We start from the raw sequence: 26,279 nt of genomic DNA on the forward strand, positions 1-26,279 counted from the left end.
GGTGCGAAGTCAAATTGACAAAAAAGCCACCATGATAAATCTAATATACAGAAGATCTAATATACAGAAAAGCTCTTCGTCGCTTCGAAACATACAATATGACATCTCATATTTTGAATTAAATTGTAAAGATGACGGAATCCATTAAACTTAACGGAATCCATTTTGAATAGTTTCTTTGGAAATTTTTTGCATCCTTTAAGGAGTAACTTTATCAGCTACTTATGAATTTAGACTAAGAGGGATATGGACAGGTGTTTTTTATTGTGCATATTTCTCTTGCGTGCGTAGGCACTCTAGTATATACGAGGTATTGGATTAAAAAAGAAATATTCTGACTAAGGTTGAAATTTCAGAATTTAAAGGTTTTGGAATCTAATCCTACTTTCCTCGTCTGCGTCTTTTAAATTCCATTCCTCCCCTAAAATTTTTTTTACAAACAAAAAAGAAAGGCATAACAAAAATGTGTTCAAACGGCTCATTTCACCATTTTCCATTCCGTATTTCCAGCATTTTAAGGAATTAGCGGTAGATCATATCTTCAAATTTATTTTGTTTAGATTAAGAAAGAAAATTTTGTCTCTCCATTTTCATGACTTAAAAGCTTGTTATTTTCTTACATGAACAGTGAGCAAAAATTGTACTTCAGCAACGACAAAAAATAAGACAGGGAGACAATTTGAAGATCCAAATGAAGTTGGAAAGAGCTCTCTTTAGAATGAGATGATTGATTTCCATCCGTGAGAGAAGTCGACTTTCTTGGAAGAGTGACGTAAAGAATCCTGTGGCCAATATTTCATTGGATTTGCAGGCTAATCCTGCAGGTTTAACAGTGACATTACATGTGTGTATCTCATATTTTTGTAATTATTTATTAAAGTGAAATGTCTATATTATTTATTTTAAAAATAGATTTTATTTGTCTAAGTTCAATTTGGCTCAAACTTGAGGTTGAATTCTAATGCAAGTTTTACAGAGTTTTACATGGAGACCTCATCAAGTTCGAATCCGAGTTCAAACTTGATAAAATTGGATCAAATTCGATTCGATTAAATTAAAATTGGACTTGAGCCGTCCATTTGCTGCCGTAATAACTAATTGTTAGATATGTACTCAAGTGGGCACGCAGAAAGCTTCATGTTATCTAAGTTCTCAAATTCGGACTGGATCGACTGGTTCAATCAGCTGAGCCAAGAACCGGTGAGGCATTCAGTCCAAGCTTAGTTAGAAAACCAATTGGCAAAAGACTTGGTCAAATCCGTTCAACAAACGGGTTGAATGGGGAAAACCTGGAATTTTGAAAACTCGGTTCTTGATTTCCCAAAGTTTTGCAACATTTTTTTCCAAAAAAAAAAGAAGAAGAAGAAGAATCAGTCTTTCTTTCCTTGTTTTTCAAGCAAATCTATAACAGTGAATTTGCTGCCATTTATGGATCTAAACAAGTAATACAAATCTAAGATCAAGAAGAAAAATTTGCAGATCTAAATCAAGAAGCAAAATAAGAGAAGAAAAAAAGAAAGGCAAATGGATAGAAGAGAAAAAAATTAATAAGTTTTCATGTTTTTGTTTGATAAATATAGAAAAGAGAATCAAAGATGAAAATCCAGAACTACAAGCCAAAATTGATAAAAGAAAAGATTAAAAGACACGAGGAAAGCCAGAAGACGAAAGTGTGAAAGAGAGGCAATAGGAACGGAAGTTCCAGAAACGTGAATGCAACTATGTTGATAGCATATGTAGGCCATAGAGTGAGAATTGAGAAACTAAAGATAGCTACTTTAAGTTTTTGAACATTTCAGTTTTCCCCTAGTACTTTTTAAATTATTATCAAAGTTGCTAAAACTTTTTCTAATGTCATTTGCAGCATCAATTTTGATGTCTATTTTCAAATAAGTCTCATACATTTAGTTATAGACTTAGAATTTGAAAATATCAAATTGGAGTCAGACTTTAATGCTTTTGAATTTTATTAAGCTATGTGTTATCCCTAATTTGTGATGTTATTGGTTGGGTTATATGTGCTTGAGTTTTCAAAGTTTGGTTTTATTTTGCGTGTATGATATGTAGGAAATGTGTAAGAGAAAAAGAAAATACCAAACTGTATGTACTTTTTATAGTTTATAACATTATATATATTTATAATATGATGATAATGTCATCCGATTTTAAATAGGTTTGGCCGAGGTCGAACTCATTGACGCTCGGCCCCTGAACTTAGCCTAGTCATTGCCCCAGTCCAAGTTTTAAAACATAGCTTGTTACCTCGCATTCCCGGCTTATGCCTCCTAGTTTGAAGAAACGGTTAAAAACCACTTATGAAAAGTTACAACATAAGAGAAATTGTACAAATACATCACGGAATAAATCCAAAGAATGATAAAATTCTAGCGTTGGGACAGTGAGTTTGTATTGATGGAAACTTGATAGCGATCGTCACTTAATATTCCTGCTAAACTACCATTCACACTGGAGGAGAAATGTCGTAGTAAGTAGCAGCCATGCCATTGGGCAGTTAAACCTAAACAGGCTTTTGCTCTTATTGGATGATTTCTCCATCTTTGTCCTTTGCCTCCTTGGACTTAAATTACTTTTTCTGAAACCACTATCAGTCCATCCTTTAGATAATGAGTGTATGGTTGGGAATATTTGGATTAACTTTAGGCCTTCCTTTCTATTATCAACACTTCATCTAAAGCCCCACCATGTTAGTAGAAGAACTAGGCAAAGGACCTAAACAGGAGAGCTGTGGCATTTGTCTCCAAACAACCAAACGGTGGCTTGGCTGCTGCATTATGATTTTGATTTTGCAGGCACATATTTGCCATGAATATGAATGTGATGGTTCCACAAAGCATGCAGTATTATGAGGCGGCTGTTCCCTGTTGCTGTCGGAGCTCTGCTCAGATTTCAATTTTTGGAGCATTCCATCGTAACGTGGGATGTGTCAGCCTTCTCACGAGCGAATACTAGTCAATGCCGGAAGTCCGAGTGAACAGATCTTTAACCTTTTGCTATGTTAACGATTTTTTTTACTTTTTTTTGCAAACAGAAAAAAAATACTAAAAGAAAAGGGATTTTTTGACCATGTTGGGCAGGAGATTTTGTGTGGACTTCTGCCGGAAGAATTCAAGTACATGTGACTGGGCTTACTTAGACTGTGAATTACACTATACTTGGGTCCAGTCCGTGCAACTTGAATGACGAGCACAATGTCCTTGATGGAAAACCACGAAGACAGTTTTGAACTACCCACAAATATGAAAAACGGCCATGTGTGTTTGGATTGCTACATTTTTTCGAACAATACTAGTGGAGTGTCCGCATATCGCGGGTGTTTGGTATTTATGATTAAATAAAATTTTTTATTGAACAAATAATAGTACATTTTAAAAAGAAATAATTATCAAATATAACAAAACTAATAATAGTATATTATAATTACAACACACACTTATACAATTTATTTTATTAATACTTTTATAATTTTACCATTCTCAAAAGACCTATTCAGATGTCAGTTAAAAATAAAATTGGAGCTCTCTCCTGGTATATACATGCTTACCTATTTGAAGGAGGGAAGGTTATTTTAAGGGAAGCACAGCTGGTTTTATGCTTAATACTAAGGAGTGCAGTTTTGCCATAAAAGTTTGAACATGTTCACCTATTATCTGCAAAGGGCGTGCAATTTTGCATTAGGATGTTGAATACTTTTACTTTTTTATTATTTATTGTCACTCGAGAACACTTTCGCTTGTTATCCTCAAAAGGCATGCTTGATTTATATATATATATATATATATATATATATATATATATATATATATATATATATAAATGGAAGAGCATGGAGAAGAAAATAAAAGGAGATATAAAAAAGGAATATGGACACGTGTTTTTTTACTATGCACAGTTTTCTTGTGTGTGTAGGTACACCAGTATATATGATGTATTAGATTAAAGAAAAAATATAGAGGTTAAGGTTGAAATTTCAGAATTTAAAAGTTCTGGAATCTAATCCTTCTTTCCCACCCATCTTTTAAATTTCATTCCTCCCCTGCTAGTAATAGTTTTTTTTTAAAAAAAAAGAAAGACATAACAAAAATGTGTTCCTATGGCTCATTTCACCCATTTCCATTATGTATTTCCAGCATTTTAAGGAATTCGTGGCAGATCATATCTTCAAATTTATTTTGTTTAGATTAAGAAAGAAAAATTTCTCTTCATTTTCATGACTTAAAAGCTTGTTATTTTCTTCCATGAACAGTGAGCAAAAATTGTACTTCAACAACCACAAAATATGTGCCCAACTTTCTCTCTCTATGTTGAGAGCCTCTCTCTCTACTTTGAGAGCTCCTCTCCTGTACATGGGAGTCTTCAAAATTTGAAAATTTAGCGCCAACCTAAAGCAGATAGAACTTTTTAGCTTTCAAAGTTTAACAATAGTGACCCTTCAACTTCCGTACAATCTCAAAGCCATTATTTAGCACCAAAGAATCAATCTTTGAGCTTCGTATTTTGTTTTTACGTGTGCAAGAAACCATGATCCTTTAAACTTTAGAAGGATGGAACTCACTAGGTGTGTCGTAGTTTGCCAAGCTAAGTTTGTGCGAGATAGTAGCAGTGAGAGATGTCGCCTTGGCTGTGTTGTGTTTTAGAAATTTTTAGTATTTTTTTTTCTCATCCAGTGTTTTTACTCTTATTTGCAGGTTTAATCGATATGTGCTTCTAAGAAGGGAAATAGTGCAAAGGTAGTGCCAACACTTCTAAAACTCTGAAGGATGGAAGAAGAATTAGAGCGTGCATTTAGGAAATTTGATCTCTCTAAGTCTGAGCTGGAGGGAATAGATCTCAGTGGTGATGATATAAAGGAGGGAGTCCAAGATTGCAGCGGAAGTTTAGTTGGGAAGTTGATAGGTGAAAAGGTAGCAAATTTCACAGAAGTAAAAAATTTTACCAACCATGCCTGGGGGTATCCAAGAAACATGATTGTAACTGAGTTAGGACCAAACTTGTTTTAGTTTTAACTGGAAAAAGAAGAGGATCGTGACAAAATCCTGTTGGGAGCATCGTGGATAATGGATAACCAGATACTTGTGGTAAAAGAGTGGGAAGTTGGGTATGAAAGGAGCTTCAACCACTTTAGGCTTGCTCATCTATCGATACAAATTTGGAACCTTCCAGTCCATTGGATATGTAGAGCAGTGGGGTTCAAGTTAGGGAAATTATTTAGCTCTGTGAGGGAAGTAACAGTCCCATCCGGGGGGGAAGAAGGCAAGCATATGAAGATCTTTGTTGAGATTGACATTTTTCAACCTCTGCTGAGAGGAACTTCAGTGAAGATGGATGGAGTAAATACTTGGGTTGAGTTTAGATATGAGAGGTGCCCAGATTTCTGCTATAACTGCGGGATTTTAGGACATAGGGATAAGTCATGTACTGGAGAAAGGAGTGAGAGGCAGTCGAATAAAGAAGGACAGTTTGGAGCATGAATGAGAGTGGGGAACATCATGGTGTCACCATTGAGAGCCTGGAAAAAGCCTAGTACAGAAGAGAATCAAGATGTAATGGTGATAACAAAAGGAAACAATGAGACTGGAACAAGAGCTGAGAAACAAGCTAGTAAAGGGGCTAAGGATATGGATGGAACGAGATGTAGAGGGAGCGACAAGGAGAGTAAGGATAGAAACTAGAAAAAAGATGAAATTGAGAGGAAATGGAGAGAGATCCTGAGAGAAAACAAAGAGCAGGAAAAAGAAGTAGAGAAAGGGGAACAGATGGGAGGAGGAAGTGAGGAGGCAAATGGCAAAGAGGAGAGGGAAAAATAGAGATCATGAAGGTAACTGTGGATCTGGAAAAAGATATGAACAGAAATAAAGATCATCACATAGAGGACATGGTTATAGAAGAAAATCCAAAAAAAGAATTGATGGACAAGTCTGATAAGAGAAGTATATCGGCTCAAGACTGTGAAGCTGTGGATGACAAATTTCAGGCATCAGTCAGTGGAAGCAAGAAAGGAGACAAGAAGCAATGGAGAAGGAGTCTAAAAACTAGTAGGACCCTATTAAGAGATATCACTGATAGAGGAAATGTTAGGGGGTTTGGAGAGAAAAGGAAAGTGTAGGAAGCAAAGCAAGACATGGACTTAATGGAAGAAGACATAACAGAAGCTCCTAAAAATAAGATAATGAAAGTGGACAAGGCTGCTGGTTATCTTGGAGAGGAATTGGAGGCTAGCCCCGAAATGCCTCCACATTTCCAATGAAGGTGGTGGTGTGGAATTGTCGAGGTGCAGGAGGTCCCTTGACAATTCCCAACTGAATGAGGTAATGCATCTCCATTCTCCTAACATAGTGTTTTTGAGTGAGACAAAAAATCAGGAAAAATTCATGAAACATGTGCCAAAAAAAATTAATTTTGAGAATAGCTTTGTGATGAGCTCAAATAGGAGAGCAAAGGGTCAAACCCTGTTCTGGAAAGATGACGTGTGTCTGCTGGATATGAATGGTACTGATTGGTACATTGAAGCAAGGGTGGTAGATCAGGCTACCAATAGCCACTGGTGGCTGGTAGAAATCTACGCAAGTACTGAAGATAGCATAAGAAAGCAACAATGGAAGGTTATAGGGGAAAAAAAGAGAGGGTGAGGTGAGACATGGGTGTTGGTGGGAGACTTTAATGATATCTGCTCCAATGGGGAGAAATAGGGAGGGAGAGAGAGGCCAGAGGGAAGCTTTAGGGCCTTTAATACCTTCATTAAAGGGAATGAGCTAGTGGATATAGGGTCTGTGGGGGTACCATGGACTTGGAGTAATACGTGGGAGGGGGAGGAAGAAATAAGGAAGAGATTGGATGGGTGCTTAGGCAGTGTTAGTTGGGTGCAGAAATTTGAGAAAGCTACCTGTGAACGTATTGAGAAAGAGGCATCTGATCACTACCTTTTAATCCTGGATACAAACCCACAACAAAGGAAAGTGAAAAGAAGATTCTATTTTGATCAAAGATGGGCAAAGGACAAAGAATCAGATACAGTAATCAAAAGAGCATGGGGGTGGAACAACATGGATCAAGAATGTTCAAAGTGGTAAGAACGATAAAGGAGTGCATACTAGCTTTGATCGAATGGAATAGAAAAATGAAAGGTAATGCAAAGGTAAAGATCCAAGAGCTCAAGGAGAAACTGAAAATAGCAATAGAGAAATGTGATCCATGCAATAATGGAGTCATTGCATCCCTGAAAAGATAATTAAGTAAAGCTTACAAGGATGACAATTAAGTAAAGCTTACAGGAGGACAATTAAGAGAGTATACAGGAGGATAATAGGACCAATGTCCCTTTATGTAACTAAAATCTTGTATTATCAAGTTCATATATGTATAAGAAGAATACCGTTTGAGAAAAAAAAAAAAAGTAAAGCTTACAAGGATGAGGAGCTGTTCTGGAGTCAGAAATCAAGAAGCATATGGCTTAAAGAGGGGGACAAGAATGCAGCTTTTTTCCATATAAGTGTAATGACAAAAAGAAAACGAAACAGGATTAGCATGCTACAAAAGCTGAATGGGGATTGGTGTAGGAGTGAACAGGAAATTGAAGACGATTTGTGCCAGCACTATAGGGAGCTTTTCACCTCTACTGATCCTAAGGAATTTGATGAAGTGCTGCAGGGTATACCTCGCACTATTTCCAGTCTAATGAATGAGCAGTTGATTAAACATATGGATGAGACGGAAATTAAGCAAGCTATCTTTCTCTATGTTTCCTAACAAAGCTCCCGGAGTAGATGGTATGCCTCTATTATTTTTCCAAACCTACTGGAACATCATTAAAGTTGATATTGTCAATGCCATTAACAGTTTCTTTCATACTGGCAACTTACTTAGAATTGTGAATGAGACCACCATCTCCCTAATTCCAAAAGTTGACAATCCTGTGCTGTTGACCAATTTCAGACCAATTAGCTTATGCACAGTGTTGTATAAAATCATCTCTAAAGTATTGGCTAATAGATTGAAAAAAGTTCTTAAACACTGCATTAGTCCCTCTCAATCTGCTTTTGTCCCTGGGAGACAAATTTTGGACAATGTTATTATTGCGCATGAAATTTTGCATTTTCTGAAAAGTAAGAGGACTGGTAAAGTAGCCTTCATGACCCTAAAGTTAGATATGTCTAAAACCTATGATAGTGTGGAATGAAAATTTTTAGGAAGACTTATGATGCACATGGGATTCTGTCCTACTTTTGTTCACTAGACCATGGCTTGTATTTCCATAGTCTCATATTCCTTTAATCTGAATGGACAAAAGGTGGGCTATATAAGGCCTTACAGAGGAATCCGACAAGGAGATTCTCTATCTCCTTACTTGTTTATCATCTGTACTGAAGGGCTTTCTAACTTACTCAAGAACGCTGTGGAAGGGAAGCAATTAACTGGCATTAAAATCTGCAAAGATAGCCCTACGGCTTCTCACTTGTTTTTTACAGATGATTCACTATTGTGCTGCAAAGCAAGCAAGCAGGAAGCACTAAAGGTGAAGGAGATCCTCCAGCAATATGGACAAGCATCAGGACAGGTAGTTAACTTTGACAAATCTGCAATATTTTTCAATAGAAACACTCCCAACCAGATAAGAGAGGAGATCAGTGAGGTTCTGGATAGCATGAGAGAGGCACACAATGAAAAATATCTAGACTTACCTATGACTATAGGGAGGGCTAAGAACCAGGTGTTTGGATATCTGAAAAATAAAATAAACAATAAGCTACAAGGATGGAAACAGAAGGTGCTTAGTCAAGGGGGAAAAGAGGTTTTCATCAAATCAGTTCTCATGGCAATGCCAACATACATTATATCATGCTTTAAACTACCTAAAGGTATGTGCAAGGAAATATGTGTTAGAATTGCCAGATTCTGGTGGAGGGATGGGGACAAAGAAAACAAGTTGCATTGGGTTAGATGGGGTAAACTGTTAGAAGTCAAAGGGAAAGGCGGGTTCGATTTTAGAGACTTGGAAGCTTTCAACCTAGCTCTGCTTGCAAAACAAATATGGAGAGTAGTTACCAATCCAAATTTGTTAGTAAGCAAAGTTTTGAAAGCTAAATATATGAAAGAGAAAGAGTGGCTAGAGAAGAATCCTCCAAATACTGCATCCAAGTGCTGGAAAAGTATTCACAAGGAGGGAGTTATTACAAAAGAGATTATGGAAGAGAGTGGGAGATGGACGGACAGTGAAGATCTGGCAGGATAGATGGATCCCTGGCTTGAAAAATGGAAGAGTATCAATAGTAAGGCCTGCTGATTGCCAGTTATGTCATGTTCATGAATTGATTGAGAGGGGAAGTGAAAGACAGATTGCCTGCAGAAATGGTTTAATGCAAAAGATGTAGAGTACATAACTAGCATTCCCCTCAGCTTATATAGAAGAAAGGACAGACTCTACTAAAAACATAGCAAATCTGGTGTGTATATAGTGAAGACTGGACATGCTACAGCAAAACCAGAGGGTGAGACTCAGGGTCGAAGGATAGAACCTAGCTCAAAAACTAGTTGGGAAATTAGGAAACACGCTATGTGGAAAAGACTATGAAGTATAAACATTAAGATGAAGCTAAAACATTTTCTATGGAGGTGCCTGCAGAATAGCTTGCCAGTTAATGAAGCCATCTATAAGAGAATTAGGAAGGGAAGCAGCCTATGTAATTGCTGTGGTGAGGATACTGAAACCATTGAGCACATCTTTTTCTTTTGTCCAAAGGCTCAAGTGGTGTGGAAGATAGTTCCTGTGAGTTGGGAGAGGATAACTGAGTTGCAAAGTAACATATGGAGATGGTGGGATGCAGTGATGCAATCCGCTAAGGAGGAACAAGGAATGGATAGAATTAAGCTTACGGTCAATATATTATGGCAAATCTGGAAGGCTGGAAACAAGATGACATTCCAGAGTAAGAACGTGGATGCAAAACTGATAGTGGACAAAGCACAGTAGGAATGGACTGAATATGAAGCAGAGACTGAAACAGATACAAGACCAAATACTTCATCAGAAGCGGACAGATAGCTGCAACATGGTTGGGAACCACCTAAGGAAGGTGTGATCAAAATAAATACTGATGCAACAATCTCAGCTAAAATAGTAAGAATAGGGTTGGGGATAATAGCTAGGAACTGGCGTGGAGGGATTATGAAAGCAAAAGGAATCACTGAAAGGAGGAGAGTGGAAGCAACCAAAGAGGAAGCACTAGCCATAAGAAGTGCACTGAAAATGACAAAAGATGTAGGATTGACAAATATAGAGATCCAATTTGATTGCAAAAGTGTAGTAGTAAGCCCAATTAACACAGGCAATGTTCAGGATTGTAACTTACAAACAATCCTAGAAGACATTGATGACCTAAAACAGGTTTTGACTGTTGCATATTTTCTTTTGTTCCCAGAGCTAAAAATGGTTGTAGTCATTCTCTGACTCAATTTGCAGTCAAGTTGATTAAGAATGTTAAGTGTGAAGGATCCTTCCCAATATGGCTATTAGAATTGTGACAGCCCCACCTCCCCCTAAGGCGAACCAAAGGGTTCGGCGGGCCGCCTGCCCAACTCTCGTCGGGACTCAGTCGTTCACTACAGTTCTCAAATAAATTACAAGATAAGTCCTAAATATACATCAAAAATTTCACAATTTACATATACTACAAACTAAAACCGCAAGAGATACGAGCAATACTAATTTTCAGAATAAAACAAAAGTCCTCAGTTCTCACATAAGTACAAGTACAATCATAGTCTCAAATATTACACAAGATAAATCTAAAACTCCAACGGTACAGGAGATCATCCAACCATTCATACGAAGAACTTTAATACAAACGCTTCCTTCGCCTCGAGCCCTGTGGAGGGGAAATAAAATAGTTTTGGGGTGAGTTAGAAACTCAGCGAGTAACCAGTAAAATCAGTAATCAAATATATTTCACAATAATGCATTTCGATGATGTCATGATTCCAAGATCAAATGTACGTATTTTTGCTTTGGTGAGCCAGTGAAATCATTGCACTTAAACATCCAACGCTCAAATAGATCATTTCACGTTGAACAGTAAGAGGGAGCCCCTTTTTGAGCTCCAGATGAACATAAACAAGTGATGGAAACGTTGGTGTTCAGCACAAGACTCCCTAAGAACTCATTGAAGTCAAATCATGCCATGAACTCCCATGCAAGCACGCATGATATGCAATTGAATAAAGAATGTAGGAAATAGTTCATAAGTAGCTTTGGAAATAGTTTAGGGTCACTCACCTCCACGGCTCAGGAACCATCCATCATATATCATTGCCTTGCCCAAATCCAAGCCCTTCAACTCAAACTCAAAGCAATCAAATGCTTTCAAAGATTGGACAGCATATCCCCTTAATTTTCTTACTTTTCCATCCTACAAGCAACACCAATTTATCTCAAATTAACCACATACACATCATAGACTATCAAATACACCTTTCGGCACAATATCCATATCTGAAACAACACTTATCGGATTGAAACGAATCTTATGGAGTTTCGAAACCAAGACATAAACCTACATTTCTTATGAAGACCTCCAAAGCTAAACCATGCATTTTCAAGGTCAAAAATGGAAAACTCCATGAAAATAGAAATCTAGGCGCAAAATAGGGCTCATGGGCAGTCAAGGGTATTTCGGTCATTTCATATGCTACAGTGCTCCGATTGAGATGAAATTTTACAGGCAGATAGTTAACACCATTTTCTATAACTTTTATGTTTTAACCTAAGCCTGATTCGGCCTCTAACATGCTCAAATAAATCCGGTCAGAACATGGCAGATTTGAATCCCTAACCTGAAATTTTCCGCACAAGCTGAAATTTTCCGCAAATAATCGCAATTAACGCACAAGAAGTCTATTTAACACCATTTAGAGCCATCAATTCAAGCCAACCATATCTATCATAGGAAAACAGAAAAATTGTCAAAAAAAAAATAGAAATTTAGATAACTCCACTCCAATCCATAAAATCTTCCATAAAATCACCTAACTAGCTACCATAAGGCACCAATTGGCCATTATTAGGAACAAAGAGTGGGTTCCAAGCAAAATATCTTAACCCCTCAAGAAAGGTAGTAGCTTAGTGGTTTTTCTTCCAAAACAACTCCACCAAGATCTTTAAACTCCCTTAGCAAGTCTTTTGTGTGGACTAATTCAAGGTTTAATCGGTTAGATTCCAAGATTTGTGCAAGAAATGGAATATATAGGCGAAACTTTCTTTTCTTTTCTCTCAAGGTGAAGGTCGGCCAAGAAGCTTGAAGAATGAAGATAATTTTGATCAATTTTGGGTATTTAGTAAAGGTGATGAATAGTGGTCAAAGTCCACCCTCCATTGGTTTCATGACATTTGACCCTATTAGGGTTTTAATCTTATCCTTTTGTCTCTCCAAAATTAAACCATCTAAGTAACCTCTAATCATCTCTTAACACCTAGTATATTATACAAAACATAACCTAATTGGTCGAATTTATCGCACTTAACGCCACTAGCGGGTCCCACGTCCAATATACACTCTTTATTTCTCAGGAACTAATTTATATTAGAAAAATGATTGGAAAACTATATTCACTTATAAAAGTCTCTGGAAAATTTTGATAATAAAATAAAGTAAGAAAAATGCATGCCTAAAAATAAATAAATAAAGAAAATTTCCCTTTTCTTTTCCTTTGGGCGCCACAAACTCCCCCCTTAAAAGAATGTCGTCCTCGACATTCCAACTTGTACTAATCAGATCAAGATATCCCGCAAAAGTCAAACGAGCATTTCCAAGCAAGCACTAAGAGTGACTTTAATCCCACTCGTCTGATTTTCAGTCTCACAAGAAATCACTGATATTTCAAACCAGACCCACAGTCCGACATCCTAAACTTTAAGCCTAGGATACACTACAGATATCTGAAGCCTAGGCTCTGATACCAACTGTGACAGTTTCACCTCCCCCTAAGGCAAACCAAAGGGTTCGGCGGGCCGCCTGTCCAACTCTCGCTGGGACTCAGTCGTTCACTACAGTCCTCAAATAAATTACAAGATAAGTCCTAAATATACATCAAAAGTTTCACAATTTATATATACTACAAACTAAAACCGCAAGAGATACGAGCAATACTAATTTCCAGAATAAGACAAAAGTCCTCAGTTCTCACATAAGTACAAGTACAATCGTAGTCTCAAATATTGCACAAGATAAATCTAAAACTCCAACGGTATAGGAGATCATCCAACCATTCACACGGAGAACTTTAATACAAACGCTTCCTTCGCCTCGAGCCCTGTGGAGGGGAAATAAAATAGTTTTGGGGTGAGTTAGAAGCTCAGCGAGTAACCAGTAAAATCAGTAATCAAATATATTTCACAATAATGTATTTCGATGATGTCATGATTCCGAAATCAAATGTACGTATTTTTGCTTTGGTGAGCCAGTGAAATCATTGCACTTAAACATCCAACGCTCAAATAGATCATTTCACGTTGAACAGTAAGAGGGAGCCCCTTTTTGAGCTCCAGATGAACATAAACAAGTGATGGAAACGTTGGTGTTCAGCACAAGACTCCCCAAGAACTCATTGAAGCCAAATCATGCCATGAACTCCCATGCAAGCACACATGATATGCAATTGAATAAAGAATGCAGGAAACAGTTCATAAGTAGCTTTGGAAATAGTTTAGGGTCACTCACCTCCACGACTCAGGAACCATCCATCATATATCATTGCCTTGCCCAAATCCAAGCCCTTCAACTCAAATTCAAAGCAATCAAATGCTTTCAAAGATCGGACAGCATATCCCCTTAATTTCCTTACTTTTCCATCCTACAAGCAACACCAATTCATCTCAAATTAACCACATACACATCATAGACTATCAAATACACCTTTTGGCACAATATCCATATCTGAAGCTACACTTATCGGATTGAAACGAATCTTATGGCGTTTCAAAGCCAAGACATAAACCTACATTTATTATGAAGACCTCCAAAGCCAAATCATGCATTTTCAGGGTCAAAAATGGAAAATTCCACGAAAACAAAAATCTGGGCGTGAAATAGGGCTTATGGGCAGTCAAGGGTATTTCGGTCATTTCACATGCTACAGTGCTCCGATTGAGTTGAAATTTTATAGGCAGCTAGTTTAACACCATTTGCTACAACTTTCATGTTTTAACCTAAGCCTAATTCGGCCTCTAACATGCTCAAATAAATCCGGTTAGAACAGGGCAGATTTGAAACCCTAACCTGAAATTTTCCGCACAAGCTGAAATTTTTTGCAAATAACCGCAATTAACGCACAAGAGGTCTATTTAACACCATTTAGAGCCATCAATTCAAGCCAACCATATCCATTATAGGAAAATAGAAAAATTCTAAAAAAAAAAACAGAAATTTAGATAACTCCACTCCAATCCATAAAATCTTCCATAAAATCACATAACTAGCTACCATAAGGCACCAATTGGCCATTATTAGGAACAAAGAGTGAGTTCCAAGCAAAATACCTTAACCCCTCAAGAAAGGTAGTAGCTTAGTGATTTTTCTTCCAAAACAACTCCACCAAGATCTTCAAACTCCCTTAGCAAGTCTTTTGTGTGGACTAATTCAAGGTTTAATCGGTTAGATTCCAAGATTTGTGCAAGAAATTGAAGATATAGGTGAAGCTTTTTTTTCTTTTCTCTCAAGGTGAAGGTCGGCCAAGAAGCTTGAAGAATGAAGATGATTTTGATCAATTTTGGGTATATAGTAAAGGTGATGAATGGTGGTCAAAATCCACCCTCCATTGGTTTCATGACACTTGGCCCTATTAGGGTTTTAATCTTATCCTTTTGTCTCTCCAACATTAAACCATCTAAGTAACCTCTAATCATCTCTTAACACCTAGTATATTATACAAAACATAACCTAATTGGTCGAATTTATCGCACTTAACGCCATTAACGGATCCCACGTCCAATATACACTCTTTATTTCTCAGGAACTAATTTATACTAGAAAAATGATTGGACAACTATATTCACTTATAAAAGTCTCTGGAAAATTTTGATAATAAAATAAAGTGAGAAAAACGCATGCGAAAAAATAAATAAATAAAGAAAATTTCCCTTTTCTTTTCCTTCGGGCGTCACAAGAATTAGTTAGAAAAGATATGAGGATAGTTACCCTTTTTTGTAATTAGCTCTTGTATTACAGAATTTTACATAGAAAACTCATCAATTTCAAGTTTGAGTTTAATCTTGATAAAATTAGATCGAATTCGAATTTGAGCTCGTAACCAAAATTGGACTGAAGCCGTCCCATTTGCCGCCATAATGACTGTTAGATATGATATGCACTCAAGTGGGCACGTAGAAAGCTTTTTGTTTGAAGAAACGGATATGAAAAGTTACATAAAAGAACTTGTACAAATACAGCAGTCAAATTGTACAAATACATCAGGGAATAAATCCAAAGAATGATAAAATTCTAGCAGGGGACAGTGAGAGAGTTTGTATCGATGGAAACTTGACAGCGATCGTCACTTAATAATATCGATGGAAACTTGACAGCGATCGAGGAGAATTGTCGTAGTAAGTAGCAGCCATGCCATTGGTTAGTTGAACTTAAACAGGCTCTTGCTCTTATTGGATGATTTCTCCATCTTTGACGTCCTTTGCCTCCTTGGACTTAAATTACTTTTTCTGAAACCACTATCGGTCCATCCTTTAGATAATGAGTGCCTGGTTGGGAATATTTGGATTGAGCTAACTTTAAGTCTTCCTTTCTATTATCAACACTTCATCTAAAGCCCCACCATGTTAGGTCACTCTGAGGTGTGTCTTAATTTCTTAAGATTGTTTGACAAAAAAAAAAAAAAAAATGTCGTTTCATGAAGTAATTAAACTTTTTTGTTTTAACTTGAAATTTTGGAAGAAGAAAAGTTTTTTTCTCTCGAACATATATGGGGCAATTCTCATGATGTTTAAATATGAAGGAAACTAAACCAAATTTTCAAAGGTGTTACGAAAAGCAGTTCCCAAAATTTTTCATTTCTAAGGGAAAAAAATTAATGTAGAGCAATAATTTTGAAGAAACAATGGCATGCATGACCAAATTGGAAAAAAAAAAAGTGATGGATCAGCCATGCATGTTACGTGGGGCACTTTCTTCTGAACCTTTGTGATAAGGATCCCAACATTTACTTCAAGCTTCATTCAATCAATCTCCAAACATTTGGGGAATTGCATCCCTCATTTGTAACACTAACATTTCTATAGCGTTAAAATAGGCCAAGAAGCCCCCTTCTTTATGAACACTAAAAAAATCCAATAACAAAAGAAAATATTAAAATCAACTGAAAAGAAAAAGAAAAGGAACACTGCAGTGGATATAATGAATGCAACCTAAATTTGAGAGTTACAAACAAAAGAGGGGTACAAGATTAGTATAAGATTATCATACAGAGAAGAGATTAGTATAAGATTACATCTCCTAAATATGTCAATCCCTACAAAAAAATTTTAAGAAATCGATGCCTTTTGATTGTCATATCATGTCAACTAAGACCCTCGAGTGTTATTTAGTTTAAATGTTTTCCGTCTCGTCAATGTTTCCTTAATAATATGGCACAGCAACAAAATTTTACATATTCTACGGGCACATTGTCAACCATCAAGGATTTATCGTAGCGCTTGCATCAATCAAAACCACACTATACTATACATTTGACTGTACTATAAGAAAAAAAAAAAGACAGAGAGAGAAAGAAGAACGACACAGCATACCAGACTCTTGAGTCCTCTGAAATGAATATCTTAGGTTCAAGCCTCAAGGTTGGTTTGTTGATTAAAAAACCTTACCGTCCAGTGGGATTCAGAATCTCAGAGAAAACACTGTCAAACCTTGAAGTTGTCACCGCTTGTCGTGGATGTCCAAGTTGTAAATACCATCTCAATCTTGCCAGCAGAATCTTGGTCACCTCCTGATTCAGAAGTCACATCCGTATCATCATCGGTCATATTTTGCACATCTCCACCATCCATATGCAAGGGAAATGGATCAGGTCGACCACCCTCATTTTCAGCTGCCTCCTGGACTTGCAATGCAAATTCAAGGCCACCAACTACATCATCCATTCCCGGTCGTTGAATCCCTTGATCTTTCAAACAATTAATGGCCGTTTCAGCAAAAATCCTCAAACATTGGGGAGCAATCTCGCCCTTCACATCTGGGTCCACAACTCGATGGATAATCCCTTTTTTGTAACACTGCTTGGCCCATTCAGCCAAATTCACCTGCTCCTGGGGTAAGTCTAGAATAATAGGTGCCCGACCACACAAAACTTCCAACAAAACCACCCCGAATGAGTACACATCGGACTTGTCCGTCAATTGCTGTCTCGTGTAGTACTCCGGATCTATGTAGCCAAAACTCCCCTTGACCTGCGTGCTGATATGGCTGTAAATCCCACTCGGACCAAGTTTGGATAATCCGAAATCCGAAACTTTGGCCACCCATGCCTCGTCCAATAATATGTTGGTTGACTTGACATCGCGGTGAATGATAGTGTGCTTGGTGCCCGTGTGGAGATAATCCAGCCCTTTGGCGGCGCCAATGCAGATTTGAAGGCGTTGTTTCCATGGGAGCGGTGGATTGTCTGTTCTGTAGAGATGATCGCGGAGGGTTCCATTAGCCATATAATCGTAAACCAAGATCATCTCACCCTTTTCATCACAGTAGCCTATCAAGGAAACCAAATGAAGATGTCTTAAATTTGATAGCAACTCGATCTCGGTTTGGAATTCGCGGGCACCCTGTCTTGATGAAGGATTTAATCGCTTTATCGCAACCGTTGTTAGATTGTTGTCTATGTACCCTTTGTACACGTTTCCAAATCCTCCAGTCCCAATCACAAACTTGGCATCAAAGTTGGCCGTAGCGGATCCAATCTCCTCCAACAAAAATCTTCTAAGCGACGATGAACCTGATGCTCCAGTCTTTGTTGACCCTGGCGGGGTTGAAAGTGGGGTCCAAGATGGGTTTGGAGCAGTTTTCTTGTCCACGTCTGTTACCCGTCTCTTCCATCGCCACCGGAAAAACAAGAAACCAATGATTAAAACCATGGCAGCCCCTCCTGCTGACCCTCCTCCGATGGCAGCAAAAGGTACTCGAGATTTTCCACGATTCCCCTTGGGATCATGATTGGTCCCGTCAAGACTCCCGTCGGTGTTATTCAATTTGAACAATTCTAAGCCATTCAAGATCGCATCAGCATACTTTGGTTTGGTATCAAGATTCGGGTGCAGAGCAAGAAACAAGTCTTGCTTGGTCTGGCGATAGTCTGGTGGGTTTGGAACGAACACGAGGTAGTCTCTGAATACCGGGACTTCTGGGCCGCCTGCCCAATGTATAACATCAGCTTCTGGCTCAGCTATTCTATCACCGATAAATATTTTGAACATCCGTTGGTTCTCCGCTGTAATCAAATCGGGACTAATCTCACAAAAATGCAACCTCATGAGATAATAAAACCCAGAATCAACAGGAAACATCCAGCTCAAGTTGAAGCTGGTGCTGAACTTTCCCATCGCCCTGGCAGTAGCAAAAACAACTGGGGGTGCGGTGTAATTTGGGGTTTCTGTAGTGTACTTGATGGCACTATCAGAATCGCTCAACTGATTTCCTTCATCTGCGCCCCAGAGGAATTTGAAATCGGAAGTCCATCTGCGGAACATCCCACTATCTTCCACCTCAGAAACTGCATTACCTCCTACGTTGAGCCTGTAAAGAGCTTCAAAGGCAGTCTTGTTCTGATCAAACTCAAACTGAACATTCGGATAAGCCACGAATTTAAGGGGATTGCTGAGCATATCATGGTTGCCCATGTAGAGATCTTCCGGGGTTGAAACAACTTCAATTCCATTAACGAAAGCGTAGGAATTCGAAGAGGGCAAAAAGGTAACGTTGAGGAACTGATCCATATCCTGAATATTGAGGATATATTCTTTAACAACGGAATTGATTGTATGTTCTTCAAAAACAAAGGGTGGTGAGAATCCCTTGCTAGAAACTGTGAGATATGCGCTAAAGTTACTGAGAAGGGTGTAGTTATTAGCCGTGACATTGAAGAAAGAATCAGTTGTGTTGAGACTGCCGGAGTACGAGGTAGGGTAGAAGTAAAGGCGGAGGAACTTTTTGCCTAGACTGACAGGGAAGGTGTAAGAGAATTGAGAACGGATGATTCGGGCACTTGAAAAAGGGACTCCGCTGACTGAGGAGTCTAGCTCGGTGGCTGTGACTGCTGATGAAATATTTGCCATGTCGTTCGGTGAGAATTTTGAGCCCACGTCGCCGTCCCATTTCCGGCCATCAACTGAGGTTGAATTCGAGGATGAGCCGCAGTTGATCAGGATATAATCTGTGGGGGTGTAAGGCGGAGTACTGCCAGTGGAAGCGATGACAAACAACAAATTGAAGAGAAAGCAGAGGAATACAAGAAAAAGGAACATTATGCTAATCCAAACGGAGCTAATCCAAATTGTCTCACATGCTAACTCACATGCTAACACCCCCAAAAATAGCTCAAATGCTAACTCACTTTTCTGATGGAAAAATTGGTCGTTATTCCATTGAAGTGTAGGATTGGGATTTCGCCATTTGTCTTTAAGAAATGTTGTGGAATTTAAAGTCCCCAATTCAGATGAATAACGAAACGGTAGTAGAATTAACATCACGAAGCGAGGATGGCAGTTTTAGCGTGGACTTGTTAAGTTGGAAAAGTCAATTCATTGGTTCGATAACCCAACTCCGACCAAGTTTCTGGCTTCGAGTCATATACCCCACCACATGCGCATTATATCAGGGGCAAAATGGAAAAACAAAATTCTTCCCAATCAAAACTAAAAGAGAAAATGATGAATTTCATCCCTTATATTTTTGCAAAATATTTTTTACGTCTCACATATTTAAAGCTTGTAAAATCTATACCCTTACAAGTTAGAGATGTACTACTAATTTCGTTCAAAAATCGAGTTTTTATCAACTTCTAGGCAAAGGGTTGCACACCCTAGCTACATTACAATATTTCAAGGCTATTAATCAACTAAATGACCAAAACAAAAACAAACGGCGAATTAAACCTGGTTGCTTCGCTGACTGATACATGTTTCATTATTTGAAGGAAATAGTAATGCATAGCCACCAAGCCAGAAAAATTCGACTGCAAATTGTTGATGTAGTAATTTGTAAAAGCTAGATAAAATTCTCCTATGTTTCAATGATGTTTACTTTTTTTTTTCTCGCTTGCTCTACTTTTACACTGCTTTCATCTGTTGTTTTATCAACAGATTCATAGACAAATTTTTCCTGTTCATATTTTCTTCAAATAATCAACATGCATTAACTAGTGAAGCAACGAGATTCTAGTGCGACATCTACTTTTTTCTTCGTCATTTGGTTGACTAATAGGCCTTGAGATGATTTACATTTGGTTGGGTATGAAAATATATAGAGACACGGTCAGGCTGAATGTTCTCGGGTGGAACGTTGATTTAGATTTGGTTGTGGGATGAAATTGGTACATGTTCAAAATGACAGGGATGGTTTTGCATTCCTTTGAATGTGATGCATGAAAGAAAATATTTTCAAATATGTGAGGGACAAAGTTGGTCATTTCCTCATTTAATTTTAAAGGGGAAGAGTTTTACCTTTCGATTTTGCCCCTAATATATTAAGCGCGTGATTGGGGTATGCAATTCTTAGCTGGAGAGTTGATCGGATTTGATTTATGGGATTAAAGTGGTATATTTCCAAAATATAAGGCATTATTTTATGAATTAATTTTCTATACAGCGACAGCATATACACTTTTACCATTAGATGCATAATATGTAATCCGAATTTGAATTTGAAACTCAAATTTTGCATATATATTGTATATCCGATTGTGATAGTGAATATATCATCAGTGTATAAAAGATTTACTCTTATTTTATACCATTGTAAGTGTGGGGCACGAAAAAATCTTTTCTAAAAAATAAGGGACTAATTGGGTCTTTTTTTTTTAATTTTTGGGCGAAGGTGCTTGGTACAAAAATCTATTTACCATAGCTGTGAGAATGAAATAGGAGGATTTACATTTAATTGATCAGAACTTGATTTTGGGGTGCAGAGATGCTGAGAACATCCATGATAATTTAGCAAGAAAGAAGGAATAAGGACATAGAAGTTTTCTCCTTTCTAGTGGCGGGGTTAAATTCTTATCATTTCTTGTCATCCTCGAGCAAGTCTTTTGAGCAACGTTACTTTTTTTAAATTCAAATGATCGTCATTTTTAGAGGACAATTGAAAGTTATCTTTGAAATTATAATGAATAAAATTATCCTTTTCAATTGAAAAAAATATCAAATTGTACTGTAAACATTAAAAATTATTATGCATATCTTAGTTCAGGTGCTTATTTCCCTTTATCATACAATGTAAAGGAATGGTCTGTCCTTTGGAATATCCAATAAAATTGGAACGATATAGAGAAGATTTGCAAAGACTATGCAAGGGTGACACACAAAAATGAGAGAAAAAGGATGGTCTAATTTTTTATTGGTGTTGGTTGTAGGGTTAGGTATTAAAATACAACTCGAAAAAAGATTGGTGGATAAAATCAAATGATGGGTGAATAGTATAGCACACTTAGCAATTTCCGTTCTCCTGGGCATTGGTCTCCAAAAGAATTCAAAAAGCTCTTCAACCTCTACCCCCCAAAAATCAAAACTAAAAATAATCCCTTAATGGCAGAAGAAATACCAACACGAGTTGATTTACAAGTTACAACTCATCGGATCTACAAGTTACAACTCGTGGAATTATGTACTTTTGATTTTAAAACTTTAATCTTAATTACATGACTACTTCACAAAAGACTCATTTGCTAGAAAAAAAAAATACTTGGCAAGCTAGAGTGGTGGCCTATGGGTATTAGCAGTGAAATTACACAAAATAAAGTAGTGGAGAGTGGGGGACATCTTTTGTTTTCTCTTTGGACAAGTGTTTGCAGGAAAGTTAATGAAATAGGAAAAGGGAAAAAAACAAAAAGAAAGTAATGAAGTGAGATAAAAGCGGACGAATAAAGTGGGGCTTCTAGTCTCTGTTTTGAAATTCGGATCGGATCGGTCGATCGAACCAGAAATCGACCAAGTGTCCGGTCCGAATCATGATAAAAAACCAGAAATTTAAAGTCCGGTCAAAACCGATCAAAAATTAGGTTTGATCGGGTTTGACTGGAAAAAAACCGATTTTTCTGGTTCAATGGGCATTTTTTTTAAAAAAAATTCAATCTTTTCAATATTATGTTTTGGCCCCCTAAATTGTTAAAACTTATTAATATATCTCAAATATTTCATACTTTATAAATATTGACATAAAATTTGATGTTATTTTTCAATTAAATTCATAATTTTAATTCTAAACTTGTTAATATTTATTAAATAACATAAATTGCTACTTGATTGTTCTAATTTCTTTGTATTTTCTTGTTAAATATATTTGAAACATCAAATATATATGAATATATATTTATTAATATTAACATATTATTAGATATTTTATATATAATATTTTAATTTTTAAATAATTTTTATTTATGACGTCATCCGGTTCGACCCCTATCGATTCCCAGTCGAACCCATTGACCCCTGATCCCTAACCTCGGCCGAGTCGACACCCGGTCCGGTTCTGAAAACATAAAAGCTTCTAGTATTAGTGTTTTGAAAAGGGCTAATTCCTCTAATTATTGTTCGAGAAAAAAATCGCAACAATAACGTTCTAACAAAGATCTGGTACAAAACTATGCCAAGCAAGAGAAATTTTTTTTAAATGTTTGATTGCCGGCTGCCAGCCTACAGCTTTTTCCTTCTTTTTTTTGTTTTTACTTCACTAAGCCCGCAGCCATGATAAATTTCCAAAATATCGGCGGCCATCAAAAGTGAAAAAAAAGGGGCTGCATGGCCCCAATGCAAAACAAACAACCGAATACAAATATTAATCCCTTTTTTTTTGGTGGGAAACTCAAATGTAGATGCAGATGTAAGTTGTAACATGTCAATAGTTGGACGGAGTAGTACTGTGGCAGTTGGTAGCTTCTTTTTTTTTGTGGGTACTACTTGTCCTACTAATATTACTTATAGATTCTTAAAAAAATTAAAAATCTATTTAACTTTTATATAATTTTTTTTTAAAATGAAAAAGTTGTAAGAGCAGGTGAAAATGTAATGGGACGGAAGTGGAGAGGAAGGTGAGTGGAAAAAAGGTAGGAAGTTGTAGGAAGCTTTTTTTTTGTCCTTCTTACCGTTTCAAAGAAGCTTCTGCCGCTACTACTACTGATGAGGAAAAGTCCTATCAAAAAAAGGCTGCCGGGCTAACTTGAAGTTAAAAAAGAAAAAGCTGCAGCCGGCCATCATGGCAGCCTGGCATACTAAGCCCGGCAGCCTTGAAGTTATAAAAAAAAAAAAAAAACTGCAGACCGTTTTTTTTTTTTTTTTTTTTTTATACGATAGCTTCCTATACTATGAAGAGGAGGAGGGCCAAAAGAGGTCTTGAGATAATCCAAAAGAGACTGAACCATCATTGAATCAGATGGGTGCATAGTGCACCCGTCTGAATTTTTAAGTACGGCCATGTTTAATTGTAGCAATTGGTGGGAGGTAAGATTCGACCCCTTGCCTCCCATCCCACCAAGCCTTAATGCATTGGTGGTGGTCTGACAGCTTTTTATCAAATTTTTCAGTGGCTGTCGGACTGGTTCAGCCTGACAGCCAAACATTTACCAAGAAAAAAAAAATTTCTCTTGCTTGCAGGGTTGTGTTAGCCCGGCAGGCACAGTTTGGTACCAGAACTCAGTCAGAACCTTATTGTTGCGATTTTTTTTTTGGAACAATAATAGAAGGAATTAGCCTTTGAAAAGGGAAAGTTTCTCAATATAAGAAAGCAATAGACATGAGTGTATGTAGTAAAATGATAAATCGTACGAAAAAAATTAAAAAATGGATTATTCAATTTATTTTGTATATTTAATAATCAACTTAGCTAACGGTTGGTCAATGAGCACTCGTTACAAACATTCAAATGTTAGTTTTTTTTTTGAAAAAAATACAGTGAATTTAGGAAGTATTTAAATACATGGGGCTCAATAATTATGATTGAATTTATTCATAGGGTAATTTAAGTGTAATTTAGTTGTACTAACAAGTTCTCCATTAAAAAAATCTTTTAATAATTATAATTTTTTGTTAATGAGAATGGGTATTAGTTAATGCACTTGATTTATGCCAAAGATTACAATGTGAAAGCACGTACTTACGCTCCTTGTCCTTCTTGAATTTAAACACTTTCCTTATTTAATTTTAATTTACTAAATAGCTTAGATTCATACCTTAGATTTTGATATAGGGAATTTCTAACGAGTGTCCATACACCCAAATCATACGTTATTTGCTACATAAATTCACACACTAAAAATTATTATCTTATCTTACATTTATATATTTTCTCTAATTAATATTACTCTTTTTAAAATATGAACACTTGAAATCCATTAGACATTCGCTTGACAGACTCTTTCATATATAAACATTCTACCATGAATAATTAACCTGTTCTCATTAAGAATTGAACCGAAATTCAGACTAAATAAAATATTTTTATTCATTAAATGCTAGTCAAATTGATTGCAAATTCAAGCATCACAATAGGCAGACCTTTCTGGAATCTACAGCTTCTTTTATCTTGGAACATGCACAATGCAGCAGCATTGAAGACCACTAAATCCAGGAACGCATAAAACATTATTGATGTGCAAGTCCACGTAGCCACACTGCTGGATGCAATCAAGTCTTGTGGTGCATGTACCAACAAACTTGCAATCGCTAAACGGTCCATCATCATCGTCGTCGTTTATCTCTGCAACAATATATATACACAGACACTCCAATTCACCATTGATACCTAATCCAAAAGCAATTAAAATCTTATAATACTCAAAATATATTATTTATGCACACAAACCCACACAGGTACACACTGGCATGCACAAGTGTTAAGTACAAGATAAAAATCATTCACATGAGAAGAATTATTCGTATATGACAGGAGACAACAAAGCAACCAATTAGTTTGAAAATTTTGGGATTAGCTTCCCCTCCCCGTGAACGGGGTTTGCTTTAAAAAAAATTGTTTGGAAGCCAAGACATCAACATGCCAAGGGCTTAGAATCTGTAGAATAAACAAATAAATTAAACTCCATTTGAAATTCCAACTTGATAAACTTGAGACTTAAATCAAACACCCAATTTCATTTGCCAAAATCTTTGATCAAAGGCTCGATTGATTTGTGAACTCCACTTTCGAGTTTCTATCAATGTATGACACAGCTTAGATAGAAGCATTACCATTAGAATATCCAGAAAGAAGAAGAGTCATGAGGATGAGTGAAACCAATTGAACCCTTCTTGATGCCATTGTGCTGTATGTTGATGCCAAACCAATATGAACAGCAAATACAACAGGACTAGCCTTACCTATTTATAAGGAAATGATATTGATAATTAGAAACGTGTCATCACTTATGTGGTTAAGATTTAGGTTCAGGTTGACCTGTATACACACTTTGACAAATGGCTTATCCGTATATTAAAGCTTTTGAAAATCCGATTCATCATCTTCGAGTGAGACAATTCACAGATTAATTGGCTATTGTCGTTTTTTGCTTTTTTTTTTTTTTTTCTCTTGAGTGGTTTTTGATGTGGAACCGTTTCTAAATGAAACTGATAGAAGACCAACTTTCAACAATGATTTACCAACCGTTTGGTTGGTGGGTTTTCTACTCTTCAATGGGTATAGAAAGTGCTTTATACCCATAGATGATGTTTGATATACTTCTATGGGTATGGTTCAATCACAATCAAAAACCCAAAAGTAGGTAATGGTCATTACTGACCAATTTGGGGGAAAGGAACCCCATTGACAAATTTAACACTAAATGATATAAGAAAAATACAAAAAAGAATGAAGATACGGCTATTTGCCCATAGCGACGCCAGTCTTTCTTTCTTCTTGTACTCTTTTTTTCCCCCTTTTTTCCTTTTCTTTTTGTGTTTTTGTAAGCATACTCATGTTCCTTCCTTTCCTTTATTCTCTCCTCCAATCTTTTTCTTTCTCTTTTCTCTTGATGGCCAGTAGGTGGCGGTGGTGTTGGTGGCCATTGTTGCT

The 26,279-nt window shown here is 36.9% G+C and overlaps 2 protein-coding genes, 1 non-coding gene and 1 pseudogene across 4 annotated transcripts; 2 read left to right on the top strand and 2 right to left on the bottom strand.

Annotated features, from left to right (window-relative positions):
* Positions 1-9,601: 9,601 nt before the first annotated feature.
* On the top strand, positions 9,602-9,985 carry LOC113693156 (uncharacterized). Its single transcript, XM_027211729.1, has one exon. The coding sequence runs from the start codon at positions 9,602-9,604 to the stop codon at positions 9,983-9,985; it is 384 nt and encodes a 127-aa protein (XP_027067530.1).
* Positions 9,986-16,556: 6,571 nt separating this feature from the next.
* LOC113694170 (receptor-like protein kinase FERONIA) lies at positions 16,557-19,771 on the bottom strand. Its single transcript, XM_027213035.2, has one exon. The coding sequence runs from the start codon at positions 19,748-19,750 to the stop codon at positions 16,916-16,918; it is 2,835 nt and encodes a 944-aa protein (XP_027068836.1). The 5' UTR covers positions 19,751-19,771; the 3' UTR covers positions 16,557-16,915.
* Positions 19,772-21,506: 1,735 nt separating this feature from the next.
* On the top strand, positions 21,507-21,616 carry LOC113694399 (U6 spliceosomal RNA; annotated as a pseudogene).
* Positions 21,617-24,691: 3,075 nt separating this feature from the next.
* LOC113691730 (uncharacterized) lies at positions 24,692-25,646 on the bottom strand. Of its 2 annotated transcripts, none has more exons than XR_003448767.2 (2): positions 25,460-25,646; positions 24,692-24,971 (listed from the first exon to the last, which is right to left on the bottom strand). It is a non-coding gene; the product is annotated as an uncharacterized protein (transcript). The 2 variants fall into 2 exon arrangements; XR_011815429.1 differs by having other exon boundaries at positions 24,692-25,016.
* Between the last annotated feature and the right edge of the window lie 633 nt (positions 25,647-26,279).

This window comes from Coffea arabica, chromosome 6c (assembly GCF_036785885.1).
Source record: "Coffea arabica cultivar ET-39 chromosome 6c, Coffea Arabica ET-39 HiFi, whole genome shotgun sequence".
Lineage (NCBI taxonomy): Eukaryota > Viridiplantae > Streptophyta > Magnoliopsida > Gentianales > Rubiaceae > Coffea > Coffea arabica.